The sequence below is a fragment of the Hemicordylus capensis genome, chromosome 3, assembly GCF_027244095.1.
Source record: "Hemicordylus capensis ecotype Gifberg chromosome 3, rHemCap1.1.pri, whole genome shotgun sequence".
NCBI lineage: Eukaryota > Metazoa > Chordata > Lepidosauria > Squamata > Cordylidae > Hemicordylus > Hemicordylus capensis.
Window position 1 is genome coordinate 8,029,345 of NC_069659.1, and position 21,062 is coordinate 8,050,406.

Genomic DNA, 21,062 nt, shown 5'->3' on the forward strand with positions numbered 1-21,062 from the left:
CGCTAACCCGGGCTTAGGGGAGGGCTACAAAAGCGGGTGACCCGCTTTGACTCAACTGGGCTCGGCTGCGAGCCCGGTGAGTCTCACGATCGGTGGAAAGCGGGCTAAGCACCCTTCGCCCGCTTTCCACTGATCGTCAGAACAGCTCCTACAACTTCAGCTCTCCTGCAGATGTTGGATGACACAGAGACACAGACAGCCTTGACCAAGTCACTGGCTGGCCGAAGCTTCTCCAGGGTTTCGGAGGGGGGGGATCTTTTTACAGCCCTACCTGGAGATGCTGCCAGGGATTGAACCTGGGCCTTTTTGCGTGCCAAGCAGCCCCATCCCCGTCTTGTTGGATCAAGCAGGGGTCTCAAGTTCCAGCTCTCTAGCACTTGCTGGCCTGCCCTCATCCTTGCCGAAGGGCTCACTTGGCTGAGGTTGACGGGAGAGGTGGGCACACAGGCGGGCCACAGTTTGAGACTCTGGTCTAAAGCTCTGGCTCTCTTTGGCCTGGGTTCTCCATTGGAGCAGCATCCTGGGACAAAAGACTCGGGCTGTCTGAGCTTCCCTACTGCTCCATTTAGACAGGCCTAACAGCTGGAATTCTTGGGGCTAATTCTGGCTTTTCCGGAGTGCAGCCTGAAGGGCTACAAAAACCTGGTTAACTGGTATTGGCCATAGACTGTGGCAGGAATAAAACTGAGCCTGTGCCGTGAACAATGGCAGCTTTCAGATATTGTGCAGAAGCCTCTGCAAAGCTATTGATGGCCAATATTGTTGGAGCATTTGCAAGAGGCTCATGAGTGACTGTCAAAATAACTTGGCTGTGTGGCCCTATCCATGCTGAATTTGGCAACATCCAGGTGCTGGGCAAAGACCTTTGTATGTACTTGGGCACCTTGATCTCTTTTCAGACAGGTGGATTTTCTTTTGTTCTGTTGCTGTTTTTCACTTGTCTTAAACTGGAGGCCCATTTGCACGTTACATTCAACACTCAAACAGATACACCCATTCACAGGTACACCCATTCGCATGTTTTTGAATGCAGGTACAGAAGTACCCTTCCTATCTGTACCATGCATTTGAAGGGCTTGTATCCAGGTTCACTTTTTAAATGAACACAGGCACAGTCATTCTCACAAACACATGTACGAGTGTACAGACATCTCTACACTCATACAGCATAATGTCTGAATCAGGCTTGCTTCTGTGTTGTGCTTCTTTCTTTGTAGTGGTTAGTGTTCCTAATCAAACTCAATCTAGGTGGAAAGATGGGATAATATACTAGTTTTAATCAACTTTTAATTCCCCGTATCTTTGTTAAATTGGGGGCATTTTGTAGTCAAAGGATGTGCTCCATCGTATGCTTTGGGTGGGCAGACTTTGTTACTCAGTGGTAAAGGAAATGAACATTTTACACCCTCCTTCGGTGCTTTTCAGGTAGTGATGATAAAGGAGGCTAAATCCTGGTTCATATGAATGTCTCCCATATTACAAAATAATAGAAGCCCTATTCAGACACTAAGCTGTTCACACGAGCAAAAAATGGGGAGGACAAGCATCCTACCCAGCTTCAGGAGCTGTGTGCACGGTTGATCTTTCGATTCTGTGTGAGGAAGCAACTAGGGAGGAGGAGTGGGGGAGAGTGATTGTGGAAGGAGCAGGGGCGTAGCTATAATTGGGCGAACGGGTTCAAAGAACCCGAGCCGTGCCAAATCAGGAGCCGCCATTAGCGGCCCTGACACGCCCCCCGCATCTGACGTCAGACGCGGGGGCGGGAGTTTAGCTCCCGAGCGGGGGCCGTGCGGCCCCTTCGAGAGCTAAACAAAAGCCGGCGCTGCGTTCACAGCACCAGCCAGGAGCAGCTCTTCCCTGCAAAGGCCGCATGGCCCCTTCAGCAGTTAAGCTGCTTCTCCCGAACGGAGCCTCAAGGCTCCGTTCGGGAGCCAGACCACGCCCCCCACGTCTGACGTCAGATGCGGGGGCGTGGCTATCGGGGCGCCTGCCGCGGCCGCACACGGGCCGCCGGCGGGCTAGCTACGCCCCTGGGAAAGAGTTTGGTTGTGTAGGGAGGAAGAGGTGATTGAGAGGAGCTGGGTAGGACAGCTTTTCCTCCTCCCTTGTTGAAATGCTGGGTATGAAAGCTAGGTAGGATGGCATTGCCCTTTCCAGCTCCTTTTTCACAGATCAGTGCGTGCACACACACACACACACACGCGCGCGCTTAGGTGTTTGCTCTCACACACACACAATTTAAGAAATTGGGAGCTCACACAGCTCTTGAAACTGGGCAGGAGGCTTGCCCTAACCTGTTTTTGATGGTGTAGCTGCATTCAGATGTCTATGGATCCCTGTGCTTGTGCAAATGTCTTTACCTGCATTCATTTTAAAACTGAACCCGAGTTCAGGATTCTTGGAATGCAGGATACAGGTGGGAAATGCTGGACTTGCATAGAGTGTGAATAACTGTACCTGAGAACAGGGCTGTAAAAGAAAAATAGAACTGGTAAACCTACAACACTCAGCAGATTTATTTTTTTTTAAATCCCCCCTGCCCTTGTGTGGCTGTGGGACGGTACTAAGGTGGTGGTGCCCAGAATTCCCTGTTGAGAATTTGGATCTGTCAAATGTTCAAGGTCGTTCTTTGTTTGTGTTGGCGGAGCTGTAACTGGCAATAGGGACAGGGTTTTCTGTGGGTCGAACTGTTTGCTTAAACGGCCAGCCGCAGAAGCTGTTCCCACTATCCACAGAAATCAAGCTAAGGGAACCCAGCCCCGTTCCTGTGGACCATGGTTCCACGGCGGCTAGCCTGCTTAATTCCCCCTCCCCTTAAACCAGGTTAACGGAGTGAGTCCTCCGTTCACCTGGATTTTTTGGTTGTGCGGCGCCACGGTGCGTCTTCATGCCGCAGCGACTCATGAGGAGACACCCGACCGAGAGGCTAACACAAGCATCCTGGCTTCGGGGTTCTCAACCCCCAGGATGCCCCATGCACTCAATCCATGATGGAGCTGGTAGTCTTCTGGGCGGCTGATCCGGCCAGGGATAGCTCCCTGCAGAGCCCAGTAAGGTTCTACACACCGATTGTGTGTAGAGCCCACTGAGTCCAGCTTCAGGGAAAACCCACCGATGTTTGCAGGGGAGAATCAGCAGGTGAAGCCTCCTCCCACCTGCTAATGCACACCTTGTTGGAATGATTTTCCAGGGGCTTGCCACCAAATGGCACAGCAGGGAAGTAACTTGCCTAGGGAGCAAGAGGTTGCTGGTTCGAATCCCCGCTGGTATGTTTCCCGGACTATGGGAAACACCTATATTGGGCAGCAGCAATATAGGAAGATGCTGAAAGGCATCATCTCCTACTGCACGGGAGGAGGCAATGGTAAGGGAGAGGAGAGCAGATCTTATGGTAGCAAGCATGACTTGTCTCCTTAGCTAAGCAGGGTCTGCCCTGGTTGCATATGAATGGGAGGCTAGAAGTGTGAGTACTGTCAGATATTCCTCTCAGGGGATGGAGCAGAAGATTCCAAGTTCCCTCCCTGACAGCATCTCCAAGATAGGGCTGAGAGAGATTCCTGCCTGCAACCTTGGAGAAGCCGCTGCCAGTGCTGTGTAGACAATACTGAGCTACTAGATAGACCAAGAGTCTGACTCGGTATATGGCAGCTTCCTATGTTCCTATGTAAACCTCTCCTGTATTCTACCAAAGACAACCCCAGGGCTCTGTGGTTGCCAGGAGTCTACACCGACTCCATGGCACAACTTTACCTTTTGTCTTGAGTGTAGCAGTCACTCTTGTTGGGTCTGGGCTTTATACCTCTCATTGTAGTCTGTGCTGCAGTCCTGGCTCTCCAAAGGCTCTGCAGTCTTGAGCTCGAAACCTGAATACTTTTAAACTAATAAAATCACAAAGGTCCACCTGCATATCAGCTGATCTTGATGGGGTGCCACTTTCTCAGCCCAATGTTCTGTGCCCCTGGTGAGCACTGGGAAGCTTGAACTGGGAGCTCTGGCAGTTGGCCAGCGGGGCCTTGCCCTCCACAACGGGCTCTTATGCAGCTTCTATCCTTCCAAAGCCTTGCAAAGCAAACACATAAGAACATACGAAGCTGCCATATACTGAGTCAGACCCTTGGTCCATCTAGCTCAATATTGTCTACCCAGACTGGCAGCAGCTTCTCCAAGGTTGCAGGCAGGAATCTCTCTCAGCCCTATCTGGAGATGCCAGGGAGGGAACTTGGAACCTTCCACATGCAAGCCAGCAAATGCCACATTACTGAGAGGTGCTTAACACTTGCGTCCCCCAGTCCATTACGCTTGTCCCACCCCCGAGAGCCCCCCAACATAGGAACATAGGAACACAGGAAGCTGCCATATACTGAGTCAGGCCATTGGTCTGTCTAGCTTAGTATTGTCTTCACAGACTGGCAGCGGCTTCTCCAAGGTTGCAGGCAGGAATCTCTCTCAGCCCTATCTTGGAGAAGCCAGGGAGGGAACTTGAAACCTAGATGCTCTTCCCAGAGCGGCTTCATCCCCTGAGGGGAATATCTTACAGTGCTTACACTTCAAGTCTCCCTTTCATATGCAACCAGGGCAGACCCTGCTTAGCTAAGGGGACAAGTCATGCTTGTGACCACAAGACCAGCTCTCCTCTCCATTGACCTGGAGACCCCAGATCTGCTTTGCAGCATGTAATGTTGTGTCGAGGAGTTTTTTTGCTGGGGCTCAAAGAAGAATTGTGACTAGCCATTGACCCATATCAAAGGGCATCCTCTTTATCTGAGCCCCATCTGCTTGCTCCATATACCAGTACATATTTTTGTTCTGCACTAGCATATTTTAGTACAGGTTGGCACCTGTTATCTCCTGTCCTAGAATCCAATTACCAAACGTGCAGAATTAGTCCCGGCGAGGACTTGCTGCTTTGATGACAACGGCATAATCTGAGGCTATCTGAATCTAAAGATCTCTGTTGCAGCCAGGAGAATCCTTCCATGAAACAGCTGGGCCAGCTCTGGCCGGGCTCAGCTTGCAGAAAACCTTGCTTTCTGGGCCAGTCGGCTGAACATATCTGCCTGCACTGCAAAGGACTGCCTACAGGTTCTCTGGCCTTCGTGGGTTGCCCCTCTCCCAGGCCAATATTCTATGTTCTTGTTGGATCCTGGAAAGCTTGAATGGTGGGACCTTGCTGGTTGCAGTCTGCTTTTCTGCAGCTTCTGCTCATTCCAACAAATGGTGCTCTAGAACAGGGATTCTCAACATTGGGTCCCCAGATGTTATTGGACTTCAACTCCCATAATCCCCAGCCCCAGTGGTCTTTGGTTGGGGATTATGGGAGTTGAAGTCCAATTACATCTTCGGACCCAAGGTTGAGAACCCCTGCTCTAGAAGGCTTCCCAGAAGCTTGTCCCCAGAGCAGCAAGGGACAAGCTACCGGGTAGGTGATCTGGTGGTCCACTGTGTGAAGCCGGATGCTGGACTAGATGCTGGGAGAGCCCGACTGGGGTTTGGGGGCAGAGTGGGCTTGACCCACTCTCCCCACACGCGAGCATCCTGCCCTCCCTGGGCAGCCGGGTCGGCCTCCAAACGATTACCGGCTCCGTCACAGAGCCGGTAGGGGCAGCGGGGATCGGGGCCTGCTTGACCCCCAGATGTCCCAGAATGCCCTGTGTAAGAGTGCAGGACATTCTGGGGAGACCCCCGATGCCGGGAGGCTTGTTGTGGCCTCCCGGTTGGGGGTCTCCTCATGAGTTGCCGTGGCGCGGAGTGGTGCCGTGGTGCCTCCTGATCAAGAAAGTGGAGATAGCAGAGCACTCGCTCTGCTAACCTCATTTTAGGGGAGGGCTGCTTTGGCGGGCCAGCCGCCATTTTCCACCCATGGTGTGTTCCCCATCCAGTTTTCCTCCCACTGTGAGAATAACCTCGCCGTCCAGGATACTGGACTAGATGGGCCTTGGGTCTGTCCCAGCAGGGCTGTTCTTATGTCTTTTGTGTCTCTTGCTGGCGATGTGTTTGTGAATTCTCCATCGGTGCTCTCTCGGACAGGGATTCCCAGATGCTGTTGACTACAACTCCCATCATTCTCATCTGTGACAGCCTTTGATGGGGTCAGCTGGGAGTTGGAGTCAACAACATCTGGGAATCTTTGTTACAGCAATTACTACCACTGCCAACATCTATATACTGCTCTTCATCTAAAGCTCACAAAGCAGTTTACATAGAAAAAGAAATATATACATAAGATGGCTCCCGGTCCCCAAAGGCCTCACAATCTAAAAAGAAACCTAAGGCAGACACCAGCAACAGCCACTGGAGGGATGCTGGGCTGGGGTTGGTTATGGCCAGGACAGCTTAATCATGCTGGGCTCGCTTGCAGATGGGTATATGAGACCCAGGGTGTGTGAATGCCTTGCACCTTCGCCCAGAAGTCATAGGAACAAAGGAAGCTGCCTTCTACCGAGCCAGACCCTTGGTCTGTCTAGCTCAGTATTGTCTTCACAGACTGGCAGCGGCTTCTCCCAGGTTGCAGGCAGGTATCTCTGTCTCAGCCCTATCTTGCAGATGCTGCCAGGGAGGGAACTTGGAACCTTCTGCTCTTCCCAGAGTGGCTTCATCCCCTGAGGGGAACATCTTACTGATGGCAGGGGTGGCGCAGATTGGGGGTCATGCAGCCCTGGATTGGGCCCCCCGCAACCCTGCATTCTGGAGAGACCCCTGAGCCCAGGAGGCTGCTTGCAGCCTCCTAGTTGGGGGTCTACCTGTGTGTTGTCGCAGGCCATGGCAACACACAAGCAAAAAGATGAGGTTAACAGAGAGGACCTCAAAAAGTTGAGGTTAACCTCCTGCGAGCCCGGTGGTTCCCATGATCCCTGGAAAGTGGGCTAAGCTCCCTTAGCCTGCTTTCCAGTGATCGTGAGAATAGCTTCACTGAGTCAGACCATAGGTCCATCTCGCTCAGTATTGTCTACATAGACTGGCAGTGACTTCTCCAAGGTTGTAGACAGGAATCTCTCTCCACCCTATGTTGGAGATGCCAGGGAGGGAACCTGGAACCTAGAGGCTCTTTTCAGAGTGGCTCCATCCCCTGAGGGGAATATCTTCCAGTGCTCACACATCAAGTCTCCCTTTCATATGCAACCAGGGCGGACTCTGCTTAGCTAAGGGGACAAGTCCTGCTTGCTACCATAAGTCCAGCTCTCTTCATAGGATGACAAAAGGGGTTGTCTTAATTCTCCCTTTTTGAACTTGGATATTTGGGCCTGGAATCCACACGTAACAGATGGACAGAACTGCTGTCTGGGGGAGCTGGGGAAGAATCTCTACTGCTCGACCAAAGCAAGTGCCATGAGCTAAATGCAGGAGCTAGCTGGTATTAATAGCTGGACCCAGTTGCCTGTCTCGATGGCAGATGCTGCAAGTCCAGGCTGGGAATATCTGCACCTGATTCACTTTGCATGGAAGACGTACAATCCGTACTGTAGCTTCACTAAACTGCAGGAGGAATCTAGTTTTGTTGCATTTTCTGCAACAGGAGCTCCCCATCATGGGTTGCCAGATGTTGTTGGACTACAGCTCCCACCATCCCCAGCTGCACTGTGGCCGGGGATGATGGGAGCTGTAGTCCAACAACATCTGGGGACCCAAGTTTGGGGACCCCTGTCATGCAAGGATAAACGTCCTCGTGCAACCTCGACCCTGAGGTCATTTCCTACAGTGCAAAGCAACACAGCTGAATTTCTTGGTAAATACATAAGCTTGGACACCTTAAGTTACACAGCGGGGAAATCCTTGACTAGCAAGCAGAAGGTTGCCGGTTCGAATCCCCGCTGGTACTATATTGGGCAGCAGCGATTCAGGAAGATGCTGAAAGGCATCATCTCATACTGCCTGGGAGGAGGCCATGGGAAACCCCTCCTGTATTCTACCAAAAGAAAGCCACAGGGCTCTGTGGGTGCCAGGAGTTGAAATGGACTTGATGACACACTTTACTCTTACATAAGCTTGGCTAGGTGTGGCACTGATCCTGACTCCGTGGTGACATGTATCTGCATGGAACACCTGCTTATTACATTCACACATTAAAAACAGATCTTCAGTCTACACTTACACTGCCATGAGTGAAGTGGTCTTTAGGAGGCCTTGTTTTGACGATTGCATCAATCCAACACAATGAAGCAGGGATTCCCACCCCCTGGACTTATTACACAACCGCAGCTAGTGAAGAATCCTGTTCAGCTAGCCCTGCTTTCTTACAGAGCTGGGACCCAACCCTGGGAGCCAGGAGATGAAATAACACAGGGCTTTTGAACTCTTGCTTGCAAGTAAGCGGAGCTGCATTGTGCAGATCAAGTTCCTGTTCCCAGTCGGAGGAATTGTCTAGACACCGCCTTCTCCCCTGCCCTTTCTCCGCAAATGAACAGCACTTGGCTTCCAATGCAAAACAGTTGCTAGTGAAGGCAAAGCTTCGCTCTCTCCATGCCTGCGTTTTTTCCCCTGGGAAAAGCCAAACGTGGGCACTGGTTAAACAGAGCTTATGATGGAGTGGTTGTGGTTCATCCGCCTTTTTATTTTATTTTATTTTATTTTATTTTATTTTATTTTATTTTATTTTATTTTTGGATTTTTTTTATTTCATGCACAATCCATGCATAGAATATTTCCTCCTCCATGCATATATTCTATTTATGTCCTACTTCTTTCCCTCAAAGAACTCAATGTGGTTCATACCGCACTCCTAGAAGGTCAGCCACCAGGCACTGGCCAGCATCCAATCCCAGATGTAGCTATAACAGAGCAAGGAAGGAGCAGCTGTCCCTGTGCCACGGGTGGGGCTACGTGGGGCTTCTGGGGGCTCCCCTGCTGCCCTACCCCCCTGTGGATTATCTCTTGGGTCGCCTGGAGACACCAGGCTTGCATGCAGAAGGTTGCAAGTCCCCTCCCTGGCATCTTCACATAGGGCTGAGTCCGTGCAGACAATACTGGGCTAGATGGACCAATGATCCATCAGTAGAAGGCAACTTCCGTCTTCCAAAGCGCCACAGGACTGCATGGAATTTGCGATTGGCCATTCAGAAATCCAATGCATTCCATGGCCATTTGGATAGAACCAGGGTTCTCTGTGGACAATCTCTGGCATTCATTATAGTGCATTCTCTGTCTAGAGCGAGGATTCTCAATGTTGGGCCCTCTGATGTTATTGGACTTCAACTCCCATAATTCCCAACCAAAGGCCACTGGGGCAGAGGATTATGGGAGTTGAAGTCCAATAATATCTGGAGACCCAACATTGAGAACCCCTGCTCTAGAGCACCTGCATGCTTGCTTGCTTCCCAGTTCCCTCCCTGGCAGCATCTCCAGATAGGGCTGGGAGAGATGCCTGCCTGCAGCCCTGGAGAAGCCTCTGCCAGTCTGTGCAGACAATACTGAGCTAGATGGACCAACGGTCTGACTCAGTATAGGGCAGCTTCCTATGTTCCTAAGTCGCCGAGCTGAGCTGCTGGGCATGGGACCCGCCAGCCTTTGTGGTCCCTGCCAGCCATCTGGTTGCCTGCTGCTGCTAACCGTGATGATGGCACCAGCTCATGCCAGTGCAGTGATGGCGTGGCGTGGCCTGGGGCAGCAAAGACAAGCTTTCCCCCTGGTTCAGCATGCCGAGATCCTTCAGCTGTTCCTCACAGGACTGCCTTCCCAGACCTCACCCCATAGTGGCGGCTGGTTCATGTGAAGTGGTTCCCTTGAAGTGGTTGTAGGGAGATCATGTGAGTGGATCATGTTTGCACAGAGTGTCCGATTCCCACAAAGTATTAATTGGTGGCAGAGGAGAGCTTGGTTCTCCACGCCAGGACAGTCTTGGCCCCTAGCACCTGGGTCAGGAATGTTTCAGATCATTGACGGGGGTTTGACAGAGCTGTTGTTTCCTATGTTATACACACTCATCTATCCCCTCCGCCTGTAGTCTCAGGTGAAATAGGTGTTGCAGGCTTTTTGAACGACTACCAAACCTGGAAAACCTATTGGGTCTGAGACAAAAGTGGGGTGAAAGAAATGAGTGTGCCCACCACAGGGCATCACGGCTCTCTCCTTCCACTTCCAACTCTCTCCAGCACTCGGTTTTATTAGTCCCACAGCGGCCAGAAGAATAATCAGCAGGGCTGCAGAAATCCACTCGTCTACTAGTCCGCGACGAGTGAAAAAAAGTCCTGATGAGCAAAGTACCAACATAGCTTGATGAGTAAAATATTGTGTCTGGCTGATAAACTGAGCCAACATTTCTTCACCCCTGATAATCAGTCTTCTGCATTTCCTTCCCATGTACACACATAATAATTAATGCATGTGACAGGGATTGTTGTGCCCTCTATGGAGAGAGTGGAAGGGATTATGGTGCCGAGGTGCCCGTTATACAAGTTATAAGTTAGCAAGCAATGTGGGGAAACAAAATCACCATAGATCTGAAGGTCTTAGCACCAGAAGGTGATCCTAAGAATACTGTTGCCAGGTCCCATTGAGTTCAGTTCTCCATCTAGACAGAGAGATGCCAGGTCTCCTGAGGGTTGGACTGTGAGAGTCAGGGGGTGGAGCCTTGGAGTTAAGGGCGGTGCCTGGCAGGAAAGGGGTGGAGTCTAGGGGCAGAAGATGGTCCTTTGGTAGGTTAAGAAAACCACCTGGCAATGACTGGCGACTCGAGATGGAACCTGATGGACATGGGGGCGGGCCGAGTGAATGGCAAGACATTTGAAACAGAAACGCCCGGCTTCTGTGCTTCTGCCTCCCCTCCCCTGGAATTTTGCTCTTTCCAATACTTGGAGAAGGAAGCTTCAAATTGAACCTAGAGACCTTGCAGTCCTACAGACAGGTAACTCTGGGATAGCTGCCAAGCAAAACAAGATGGAGAGCCATCTCTCTTTTTTGGGCAGGCAGTACCTGGTTATCAGGTACACTATTCCAGAACATGGAGGCTCCATTCTTTATTATTGTAGCAAATAACCACATAAGCATAATCTCTGAACTTAACCTTGAAACTAAATACCGAAGCAAATCGCCACATCTTGCAGTGAATTCCTGGGAGATTATTCAGTCAAGTCCAACCTCTCAGTTACATGAAAAGAATCTCTGTAACTATCACTTATGTGATCTTCATGGGAATGTTTTCCTGATTAAACTTAGCTTACACTTCCTATCAATGCAGGGCCTTCTGGTTAGGAATGAAGACCTAATTGAGTGTGTGGAAACTATTCAGAGAAGAAAGGACGGGGGTGGGGGAGCTGACTCCAGCAGGGTCTCTGTTGCATAATTATGAATACTGTACCCTGTTTCCCTGAAAGTAAGACCTAGCAGTAATTTCTGATGTACCGCTAATATGCCCTAGTGCATTTTGTGGGGCTAAAATTAATATAAGACACTGTCTTATTTTCGGGGAAACACGATTTATCTGAGTCCAAGACTAGGTTTTCCTCAAGATATTCGAAATCAGGAGGTCGTCTGAAATTTAGAATCTTGTCCCTTTCAAGTAAATGGAGGCATAACCTGCATTTGACCTCTACTTTTAAGGGGGCCATCTTTAATTCAGAGTCGTCCTCGATTCGGGTAAATATGATAAGTAGGCATAATAAACTTATGGAATTTGCTGCTGTGATATTTGGTGGTGGCCACTAGCTTAGAAGGGGTTCAACAAATTCATATAGGTGGCTATTAGCCATGATGACTGCTGAACCTCCATATTTAGAGGCAGTGTACCCCTGAATATCGTTTACTGGAGAGAAACTGTAGCAGAGGGCAGCTGGCTTTGTACCCCACTTGTGGGTTACCCAGAGGCATCTGGTGGGGTCACTGTGGGATACTGGATTCTGGACTAAAAGGACCTTTGGGCTAATTGGGTAGTGCAGGAATTCTCGACCTTGGGTCCCCAAATGTTGTTGGACTACAACTCCTATCATCCCCAATCAGCCTTTGGACATTTTAGCAGATGATGATGGGATTTGTAGTCCAACGGCATCTGGGGTCCCAAGGCTGAGAATCCCTGCAAGAGGGCTTTGCTTATGAGGCATGACAGAAATAATAAAAAGAGAGAGATTTGTATCTAGAGATCTAGCCGATTAAAAGACGTGAAACTGTTGAAACCATTGTGTCGTCCATTTTTGGAATGGTCTGTTCGTGTTTGCTTTCACCCCATGCTGTGTTGATGCCATTTTATTCTACTTTTATTGGTATTCTTTTATTAATTTTGGAACCCTCCTTCAGTCTATGCTGTAGTGAAAGGTGAATAATGTAATTAACATTGCTGTGTTTGCATGTCAATGGCCCTGTTCACACATTCTGTTGCAAGTGCGTTCAGGTGCCTGCAGAGAACGTACATGTTTTCCTGTGAATGTCTGTACATGTGTTCATTTTAAAAGTGAACCTGGGTACAGGTCTCCTCAAATGCAAGATATAGATAAGAAGTGGACTGCTGTATGTGCATTGAACATAACATGTGAATAATTGCACAGGTTTACAGAGCGTTGAATATAATGTGTGACTAAGATTACTACCTTCTTTGAAATGAGAACCTTTTCATTTTAGTTGAACTAACTTCTGCATTTGCTTTCCTCCCCGCTTCTTCCTCAGCTGGTTAAAACCCACAATTTGTTGACCAACAGAAATTACATTCTTGCCTGCCACCCGCACGGCATCATGTCCATGGGCGCCTTCTGCAATTTCGGCACTGAGGCCACGGGCGTCAGCCAGATGTATCCTGGGATCCGGGTGTATCTTGCGACCCTCGTTGGGAACTTCAGAGTGCCCCTTTTGAGGGACTACTTAATGTCTGGGGGTAAGAAAACAAGCCAAAAGGCAATCCAACCCGATGCAGCTTTCCTTGGCAGGAGGGTTGTGCACGAGGGTGCCGATGGCCCAAATCTGTGAGTCTGGCTTGTGTGGTCTAGTAGCAGAACTCTGTTCATTGCGCAAGCACAGCGTCAGCCAATGGGACTTACTGCCTACTGGTGAAGTTGGGCGAGGGTGTTGGAAATCCCGCCTCCAACATGAGGAGGCAGCAGAGGAAATTGCCGCTGGTGTGGTGGTGGTGGTGGTGGTGGAGGAGGAGGAGGAGGAGCAGGAGGAGGGGGGCTCTTTAATTGTCAGTCTGGCACAGGGGCTGCTGCGTGGCACACACACACACACACACACACACTGCACTACCAGGGACAATGGTCGCCCATCTTCTGCTGCCTCCTTGTGGTGGGGGCCAGGATTTCCAAGATCCTAACCCGATTTTGCCGACTTGGACAACCCTCCTCGGCAGGGAGTCACAGTGGCTGGCCAATGAACCACAGTGGCGCTTGTAGGCCCTGAGCCAGACTCATCGAGGTTGACCATCGGTACCATCTTGGGGGACAAAATGCTCATGATAATTTCTGGCGATGTCTGCCTCCCTAGAGATAGAACAGCGGTGATTGCATGGTTGCACTTGCAGCTTTCTCTGTGTCGCCAGCCCTCCTTCATCCCTACCCCCAAACAATCAAGGTAGAATTAGTCCGTTCCGTACCAGGGCAAGGCTGGTCAGGAAGGATAATTCCAGGCTTAGCTCCGTGCTTTGCAGGCTGCCTGGTGAAGTTCTGTCGTTACTTTGGCCTGAAGCTTTCTGCAGCCCCCAGATGGGCGCCTGGGAGGACCCTGGCCAAGATTAAGGACTGCCGCCTCTGCCTGTCATTCACTCTCTCCACCTTCAGGGAGAGCAGCAGGGATAGGGGTGATGAGAAGGCTCAGAAGCCTTATGGACTCTGGGCTCGGCTGCTTGTGTGGGCAAAGGCAGAAAGTGATTTCTGATATGGATGGCTGCAAATCCTAGTTGCCTGTGGGAGAACTAGAAAGGTTGGTAACCTGAGAGAGGCTCTGGGATCCCGTTGGCTCTGGGATCCTCCCACCCATTTGTATGTTCCACCTGCTCCCCTCACCAAAAGATTAGCCTGCAGAGTTCAGAAGGTGGCCTGCCACAAGGAGAAAGCAGCTGAGCGGCTGTAACAATCCCCAGCGCACCATGACAGGAGAAGCGGCACCTGCAGGTCTTCTCCCTGCCCCCTGGCTAGTAAAAACCAGGCTGGTGATTAGCTGGTTTGAGAAATAATCCCATAACTTTGGACAGAACTGAGTGCAGCTTCTCTCTTTGGTTTCTTTTTAGAATCAAAGGTACACAGACTCTGTTTAGAAAGCTGTGAATCCCAGGATGTAGAATCCAGCATCAGTTCTGTAGTTGCAGGGCTCCAGAACGGAAGAATAGATGCAGCCCTCCAAATGGGGTTTCCTGTTGCAATTTTGCCCTCTTTTCTTAGGGATACCCTATGGCAGGTGTACCCAACTGGTGTTGCTGAACTACAACTTCCGTCACCCCAGCCACAATAAACTGGAGCGGGGGATGATGGGAGTAGTAGTTTAGCAACATCTGGAGTACCACCAGTTGGGAACCACTGTCCTATGGAATACAGGTGAAACTCGGAAAATTAGAATATCGTGCAAAAGTCCATTAATTTTAGTAATGCAAATTAAAAGGTGAAACTGATATATGAGACAGACGCATTACATGCAAAGCGAGATAAGTCAAGCCTTAATTTGTTATAATTGTGATGATCATGGCGTACAGCTCATGAAAACCCCAAATCCACAATCCCAGAAAATTAGAATATTACATGGAACCAAGAAGACAAGGATTGTAGAATAGAACAATATTGGACCTCTGAAAAGTATACAGTGTACTGTGCTTGATTGGCCAGCAAACTCGCCTGACCTGACCCCATAGAGAATCTATGGGGCATTGCCAAGAGAAGGATGAGAGACATGAGACCAAACAATGCAGAAGAGCTGAAGGCCGCTAATGAAGCATCCTGGTCTCCCATAACACCTCATCAGTGCCACAGGCTGATAGCATCCATGCCACGCCGCATTGAGGCAGTAATTGCTGCAAAAGGGGCCCAAACCAAGTACTGAATACATATGCATGCTTATACTTTTCAGAGGTCCAATATTGTTCTATTCTACAATCCTTGTCTTCTTGGTTCCATGTAATATTCTAATTTTCTGAGATTGTGGATTTGGGGTTTTCACGAGCTGTACGCCATGATCATCACAATTATAACAAATTAAGGCTTGACTTATCTCGCTTTGCATGTAATGCGTCTGTCTCATATATCAGTTTCACCTTTTAATTTGCATTACTGAAATTAATGGACTTTTGCACGATATTCTAATTTTCCGAGTTTCACCTGTAGGAATAATTTTTATTTTATTTTATTTTTGGAAATGGGAGTGAAACATTTGCAACGTTCACCTTTTTTAAAAAAAGCTCTCTCTCTCCGCTTAGGGATCTGCCCTGTCAACCGTGACAGCATAGACTACATCCTTTCCAAAAATGGCAGTGGCAATGCTGTCGTGATTGTGGTGGGCGGCGCTGCCGAGTCCCTGAACAGCACACCAGGCAGACATTCTGTGACCCTGAAGAACCGGAAGGGCTTTGTCAAGCAGGCCTTACGACATGGGTAAGGGGAGAAAAAGACCCTTGTCATAGGAACGTGGAAAGCTGCCTTAGACTGAGTCAGACCATGGTCCACCTGGCTCATTACTGCCTACTCTGACGGGCAGCTGCTTTTCCAAGGTTCCAGGCAGGAGTCTCTCACAGTCTTACTTGGAGAGCTGCCAGGGAGGGAACCTGATGCTCTCACATTGCGTTATGGCTCCATCCCCCAAAGGGATTCTCTTCCAGACTACAGAGTGCAGCCTCCCATCCAAATGCAAACCAAGACAGACCTTGCTTAGCAAAGGGGACAATTGATGCTCACTACCACAAGACCAGCTCTCCTCCCCAGGTCTCTTGTCTTCCATTGCATGAAATAAATGTAATATTCCTCACGGGCCCTGGAGATCACAGCTGCGTTATCAGAAAATGCATGCAATGGTATGTCCCGATTAAGAATCAGTCTGGAAGTGTAATTCATATTCAGGACTAATGCTGTCCAATGTTTCAGGCTGCAACCTTGGATCAGAATGATTGCAATCAGTTATTCTGTTGCCTGGAATCTCACTGCCAGCACCCGCCAGGGGGAAATCATCTAGACTGTGTTTCTCTTCCAGTGCGGATCTAGTTCCTGTGTACTCGTTTGGCGAGAACGAGGCCTACAAGCAGGCGATCTTCGAGGAGGGTTCGTGGGGAAGATGGGTGCAGGAGAAGTTCCAGAAGTACATCGGCTTTGCTCCTTGTGTCTTCCACGGACGAGGCCTCTTCTCGTGCAACAGCTGGGGATTGCTGCCATATTCCAACCCCATCACCACTGTCGGTAATGCTCACGGGAAAATGGGAATCCCTGGGGGCCCTTTCTTGACGTTGGGACAGGGTTTGGAGCTATTCCATTTACCTGAATCCAAGACAAGGTTTCCCCCAAGTCATTTGATGTTAGAAATTGGGGGGTTGTCTTAAATTCAGAGTGGTGTTCCTTTTTTTAAGGGGGTCGTCTTAAATTCAGGATTGCCTTCTATTTGGGTAATTGCAGGTAGGCTTGAACTGAAACTAGAAGTTACTCTTCTTAGCTTGAAAAAGGCAACTAGGTGAGGAGGACATGGTAAATGTTTACCCAAGTGCATGGGGTAAGGACGGAGAAACCTACCTTCCTTCCTTGTATATGCTAAATGTGTCAAATATGCTAAGTTTGAGAAGTTTATAAAATATGCTGCTGTTGTTTATCTTTCTATCTATCTAACATATTTTTATACCGCCCAAAACACAAGTTCTCTGGGCGGTTTACAAAACAATAAAAATAACCAATAAAAAGATTGGACATTTCAACAATTAAAATTTAAAAAGTTAAAACAATTAAAACACAATTAAAACAATATCTAATTACAAGCCTAGGTGAACAAATGCATCTTGACTGCTCTTTTAAAGGTTGTAAGAGATGGGGAGGCTCTTATTTCACTAGGGAGCGCTTTCCAAAGCCTCGGGGCAGCAGCGGAGAAGGCCCGTCCCTGAGTAGCCACCAGACGAGCCGGTGGCAACTGCAGACGGACCTCTCCCGATGATCTCAGTGGGCTGTGTGGTTCGTAGTGAAGAAGATGTTCTCTTAAATACCCAGGGCCCAAGCTGCTTAGGGCTTTATAGGTTATAACCAAAACCTTGTACTTTGCCCAGAAACTTATCAGCAGCCAGTGTAGATCTTTTAAGATGGGAGTGATATGGTCTCTCTGAGATGACCCAGCCAGAGACCAACCTGTCTGCCACATTCTGGACCAACTGCAGCTTCTGGACAACATACAAAGGCAGCCCCACATAGAGCGCATTGTAGTAGTCAAGTCTGGAGGTGACCAGCAGATGTACTGCTGTTCTGAGGTCATTTATCTCAAGAAACAGACACAGCTGGCGTATCAGCCGAAGCTGATTAAAGGCACCTCTGGCCACTGCCTCACCCTGGGACGCCAGGGAGAGTTTTGTGTCCAGAAGCACCCCCAGACTGCGTTGCACGGAGTCAGGCACTTGCCTTCTAGATCAGCACTGCACGAGTGCGAACATGCAGTATTTGTGCTGGTGCAACAAGGTGCACAAGCTCTGGCATCCAGAGAAACAGCAGGAATCTGCTCTGAGCAGCAGGAGAGAGCTCTCCCTGTTTCTTGCCTCCATCTCCCGGGGCAAAGGACAGAAGATCCTCTCTTCTCTTCTCCTTTGCCTGCATGCCAGAAAGGATCCGAGGGAAGAGAAGGGACTGGTGGCCCTCCCAGATAATGGCTGGCTAGTGAGCTAAGCCTAAACTTATAGATTCTTGGGCAGGCCTTGTATGTTTTGCAGGGAACCTTTGCATAAGAGTGCAATGTCGGAACATGGGAAGCTGCTTTATGCTGAGTTGGACCCTTGGTCCGTCTAGCTCCGCACGGCCTGCACACACAGGCAGGCAGCAGCTCTCCAAAGTTCCAGGCAGGAGTCTTTCCTGGCTCTGCTTGGACATGTCAGGGAGGGAACCTGGAACTTCCAGCATGCAGAGGCTGGACCACAGAGCTATGGCCCCCTAAGGGGAAGGACTATCTTACAGCAGAAAGATCCCGCATGTAGTCACTTCATGTAGTCCTGTAGTCTGCATGTAGTCCTTCACCCATCCAAAGGCAAACCAGGGCAGATCCTGCTTAGCAAAGGAGACCATTCATGCTTGCTGCTGCGAGACTGGCTCTCTCCCCCCTCCCACGACTTTGTGCAGCAGCTGTGCGATCTTGTTGCATTGTGCAGCTTTGCACTACTTATAATTATGCACTTGGACTTGGAGTCACCCCCTGAAATTCATTGGCCTTAGGAATGGGACAGACAGGGGACGCACTTCTTCAAGCAGTGCACACATAATTTATGGAACCTGTTGCTCTGGGGTATGGCTATAGCCACTAGCCTGGATGGCTTTGATGAAACCAGAGGCCACTCGTTAGAGGTAGGTGCATAATAGTAGCCGGGGAGCGGGGCAGACGTATGCTTAGAATTAAGGAGCAGGGCACCTGTGAGCGCATGTGCAGCAACAGAATGTCGCTTTCATTGCCAGCACTAAGTTCAGTCCTTCCATAAAAGGGAAAAATCCACTCCTGGTTTTCTCCCCCCACCAAACTTTCTCCATTTCAGCAGCCTCGGTTAGGGTGGGGCAGAAATGGTGGTGGTTGCTCTTGTTAGATGCAAAACACTCAGATCTCCCATTAATCCCAATCGACCTTCCACTCCCCGCTGTCCCAACCCACCGGATTTTTTTTAAAAAAAAATAAATCTCATTTTTATTCTCGTTTTGCATTTCAGTCGGGGAACCGATCACCATTCCGAAAATTGATAGTCCGAGCCAGAAGGAAGTAGACTTTTATCACAGCCTCTACGTGAGCTCTCTGATTAAACTCTTTGACAAGTACAAGACTAAATTTGGCCTGCCGGAGATGGAGGACTTGGAAGTCAATTGACAGCGAGAAGCGGACGGTGCTCTGGTCTTGTGCGTGGTTTGGCGTTGACTTGCTCGCCAGTCTGCATCAAAGACACTTTTCTGCTGGAGACCGAGTTGTGTTTGTGTCCTAGTCTGTGAATTGGGAAGCGAGAGAGAGAGAGGGAGAGAGAGAGAGAGAGAGAGAGAGAGAGAGTGAGAGAGTGTTTGTGTATGTGAGTGTGAGAGAGAGCTTTAAAAGGATAAACAAAGATAAGTTGTCTAAATATTCCAAGGTTAGGCTTCTCTAGTAACGGTCCTTTTGGTGACGGATCTGTCCGGCTCCAGTGATGGCCCTGTCTGTTCCCCATCAACCGGAGAAAGAGGCTGTTTGCCTTTGGAATCTCTTCTCTCCTGCCCCGTTTGGCTGTTCTTGAGCAGACCATGATGCTCCCAAGTCTGGAAGTGGAGTGGCTCCAAGGCACAAAGATGCCTTCTCTTGAATCAAATCATTGGTCCGTCTCTGCTTAGCTCTGTATGGTTTGCTCAACGTGGCAGTGACTCCCCAGGGACTCGGGAGCATAAGAACACATGAAGCTGCCATATACTGAGTCAGACCACTGGTCCACCTAGCTCCAGTGGCATATCGGGGGGAAACGGCGCCCAGGGCAAGCTCTGGCCCTGAAATGGTGCCCCCCGCCCCCACATACCTGTGCCGGTGGCGCCCCAGGTGGCAGATCGTGGCGCCCAGGGCATGTGCCCTGCCTGCCCCCCCTATCATTACGCCCCTGCCTAGCTCAGTATTGTCTACCCAGACTAGCAGCAGCTTCTCCAGGGTTTCAGGCAGGAATCTCTCGCAGCCCTATCTTGGAGATGCTGCCAGGGAGGGAACTGGGAACCTAGATGCTCTTCCCAGAGCGGCTCCATCCCCTGAGAGGAATATCTTACAGTGCTCCCTTTCATATGCAACGGGAGGCCTCTGGCAGAGCCCTTTCCCAGCCCCAAGACCTCCTTCACCTGGAGAGTGAACCTCAGCTCTTTCCTGCGCTCCACCACTGAGCTAAGTTGCCTCCCTCTCTCCCCCAGTGTAGGGGCTACTGGTATCTGTACTTCCAAGCAATGGTGCAGCGTTGAGTAACCATTGGTCCAATGGTCCCAGTACAGTCTCCTCTGGCTGGCAGCCGCTCCCCATGGCCTCAGGCAGGGGTCATTTCCAGTCCTGGTACCCATGGTCGTCTCCCCTGGAGGGGCTTGTGAGAAGTATTACTACTATTACTACTACTACTTATATACCGCTTTTCAACACAGTTTCCAAAGCGGTTTACATAGACAAAATACATAAATAAGATGGTTCCCTGTCCCCAAAGGGCTTACAGCCTAAAAAAGAAACATAAGGTAAACACCAACAGCCACCACTGGAGGGATGTTGTGCTGGGCTTGGATAGGGCTCGTGTTTTGCTGTCAGATGGTCCCAAGGGATTGAACCTCTGCCTGCAAAGCATGAGCTCAGCCACTTCATGGCAGCCCTTCCTAGCTTCTGCTAGGAATTTACTGAGAGTGACAATTAAAAGGCAGGGCTGGGGGAAGCCCGTAAATAACTTGGAACTGGCCTGCGGCCTTATGCTACCCCCAAGTGGTGGCACCTTGAAAGGCAAGAGACTTGGGTGCCCAGGGCTAGAATGCACTTTTCGGATGGGGTGCTGCATCATTCACAAACCCCAGTTTGTCCCTTCTTTAGACGGCCACTTGGGTTGCTTGTGCGGCTGGTCTAGCCTTCCGTATGGAACTTTATATTGTGGTTGGGGCTTAGCAGAGAGGACTGATGGTATGTGGGAACCCACCCAGCCTAATTCAGGCTGCAGGAGGCCTAAACTATCTTACTAGGGAGCCAGTCCCACTGAGTGCAGTAGCACTTACTTCTGAGTAAACCTATTCAGGCTTGCCCCGTCCATGGTAAGAGTGAAATGAATTCAAGTGACTTTGTAGTAATTGCATACTCTTTCCCCCCCTTTTGTAATGGTTTCCCAATGCAAAAGGGAGGTAGTAGAAAGAGGCAAATAGTATGTAGGAACAAAATTGTGGGGAGCTGTCATTTTGTACCCCACCCAGGTGGTTAGAAGCCATGCCACAGGCTTGTTCTGGGCTCTGGAAGTCACTCTACAAGAACCAAAAGGAGAGTCTGCAAGC

The 21,062-nt window shown here is 49.8% G+C and overlaps 1 protein-coding gene across 1 annotated transcript in view; it reads left to right on the forward strand.

The window, feature by feature from the left end:
- DGAT2 (diacylglycerol O-acyltransferase 2) overlaps positions 1-19,008 on the forward strand; it is a 57,342-nt gene extending 38,334 nt beyond the window's left edge. Inside the window, exons 5-8 of the mRNA XM_053307438.1 lie at positions 12,589-12,793; positions 15,317-15,491; positions 16,084-16,286; positions 18,764-19,008. Coding sequence (XP_053163413.1) covers positions 12,589-12,793; positions 15,317-15,491; positions 16,084-16,286; positions 18,764-18,918 — 738 coding nt within the window. The 3' untranslated portion in view covers positions 18,919-19,008. The remainder of the gene's footprint in view (positions 1-12,588; positions 12,794-15,316; positions 15,492-16,083; positions 16,287-18,763) is intronic.
- The last annotated feature ends 2,054 nt before the right edge of the window (positions 19,009-21,062 follow it).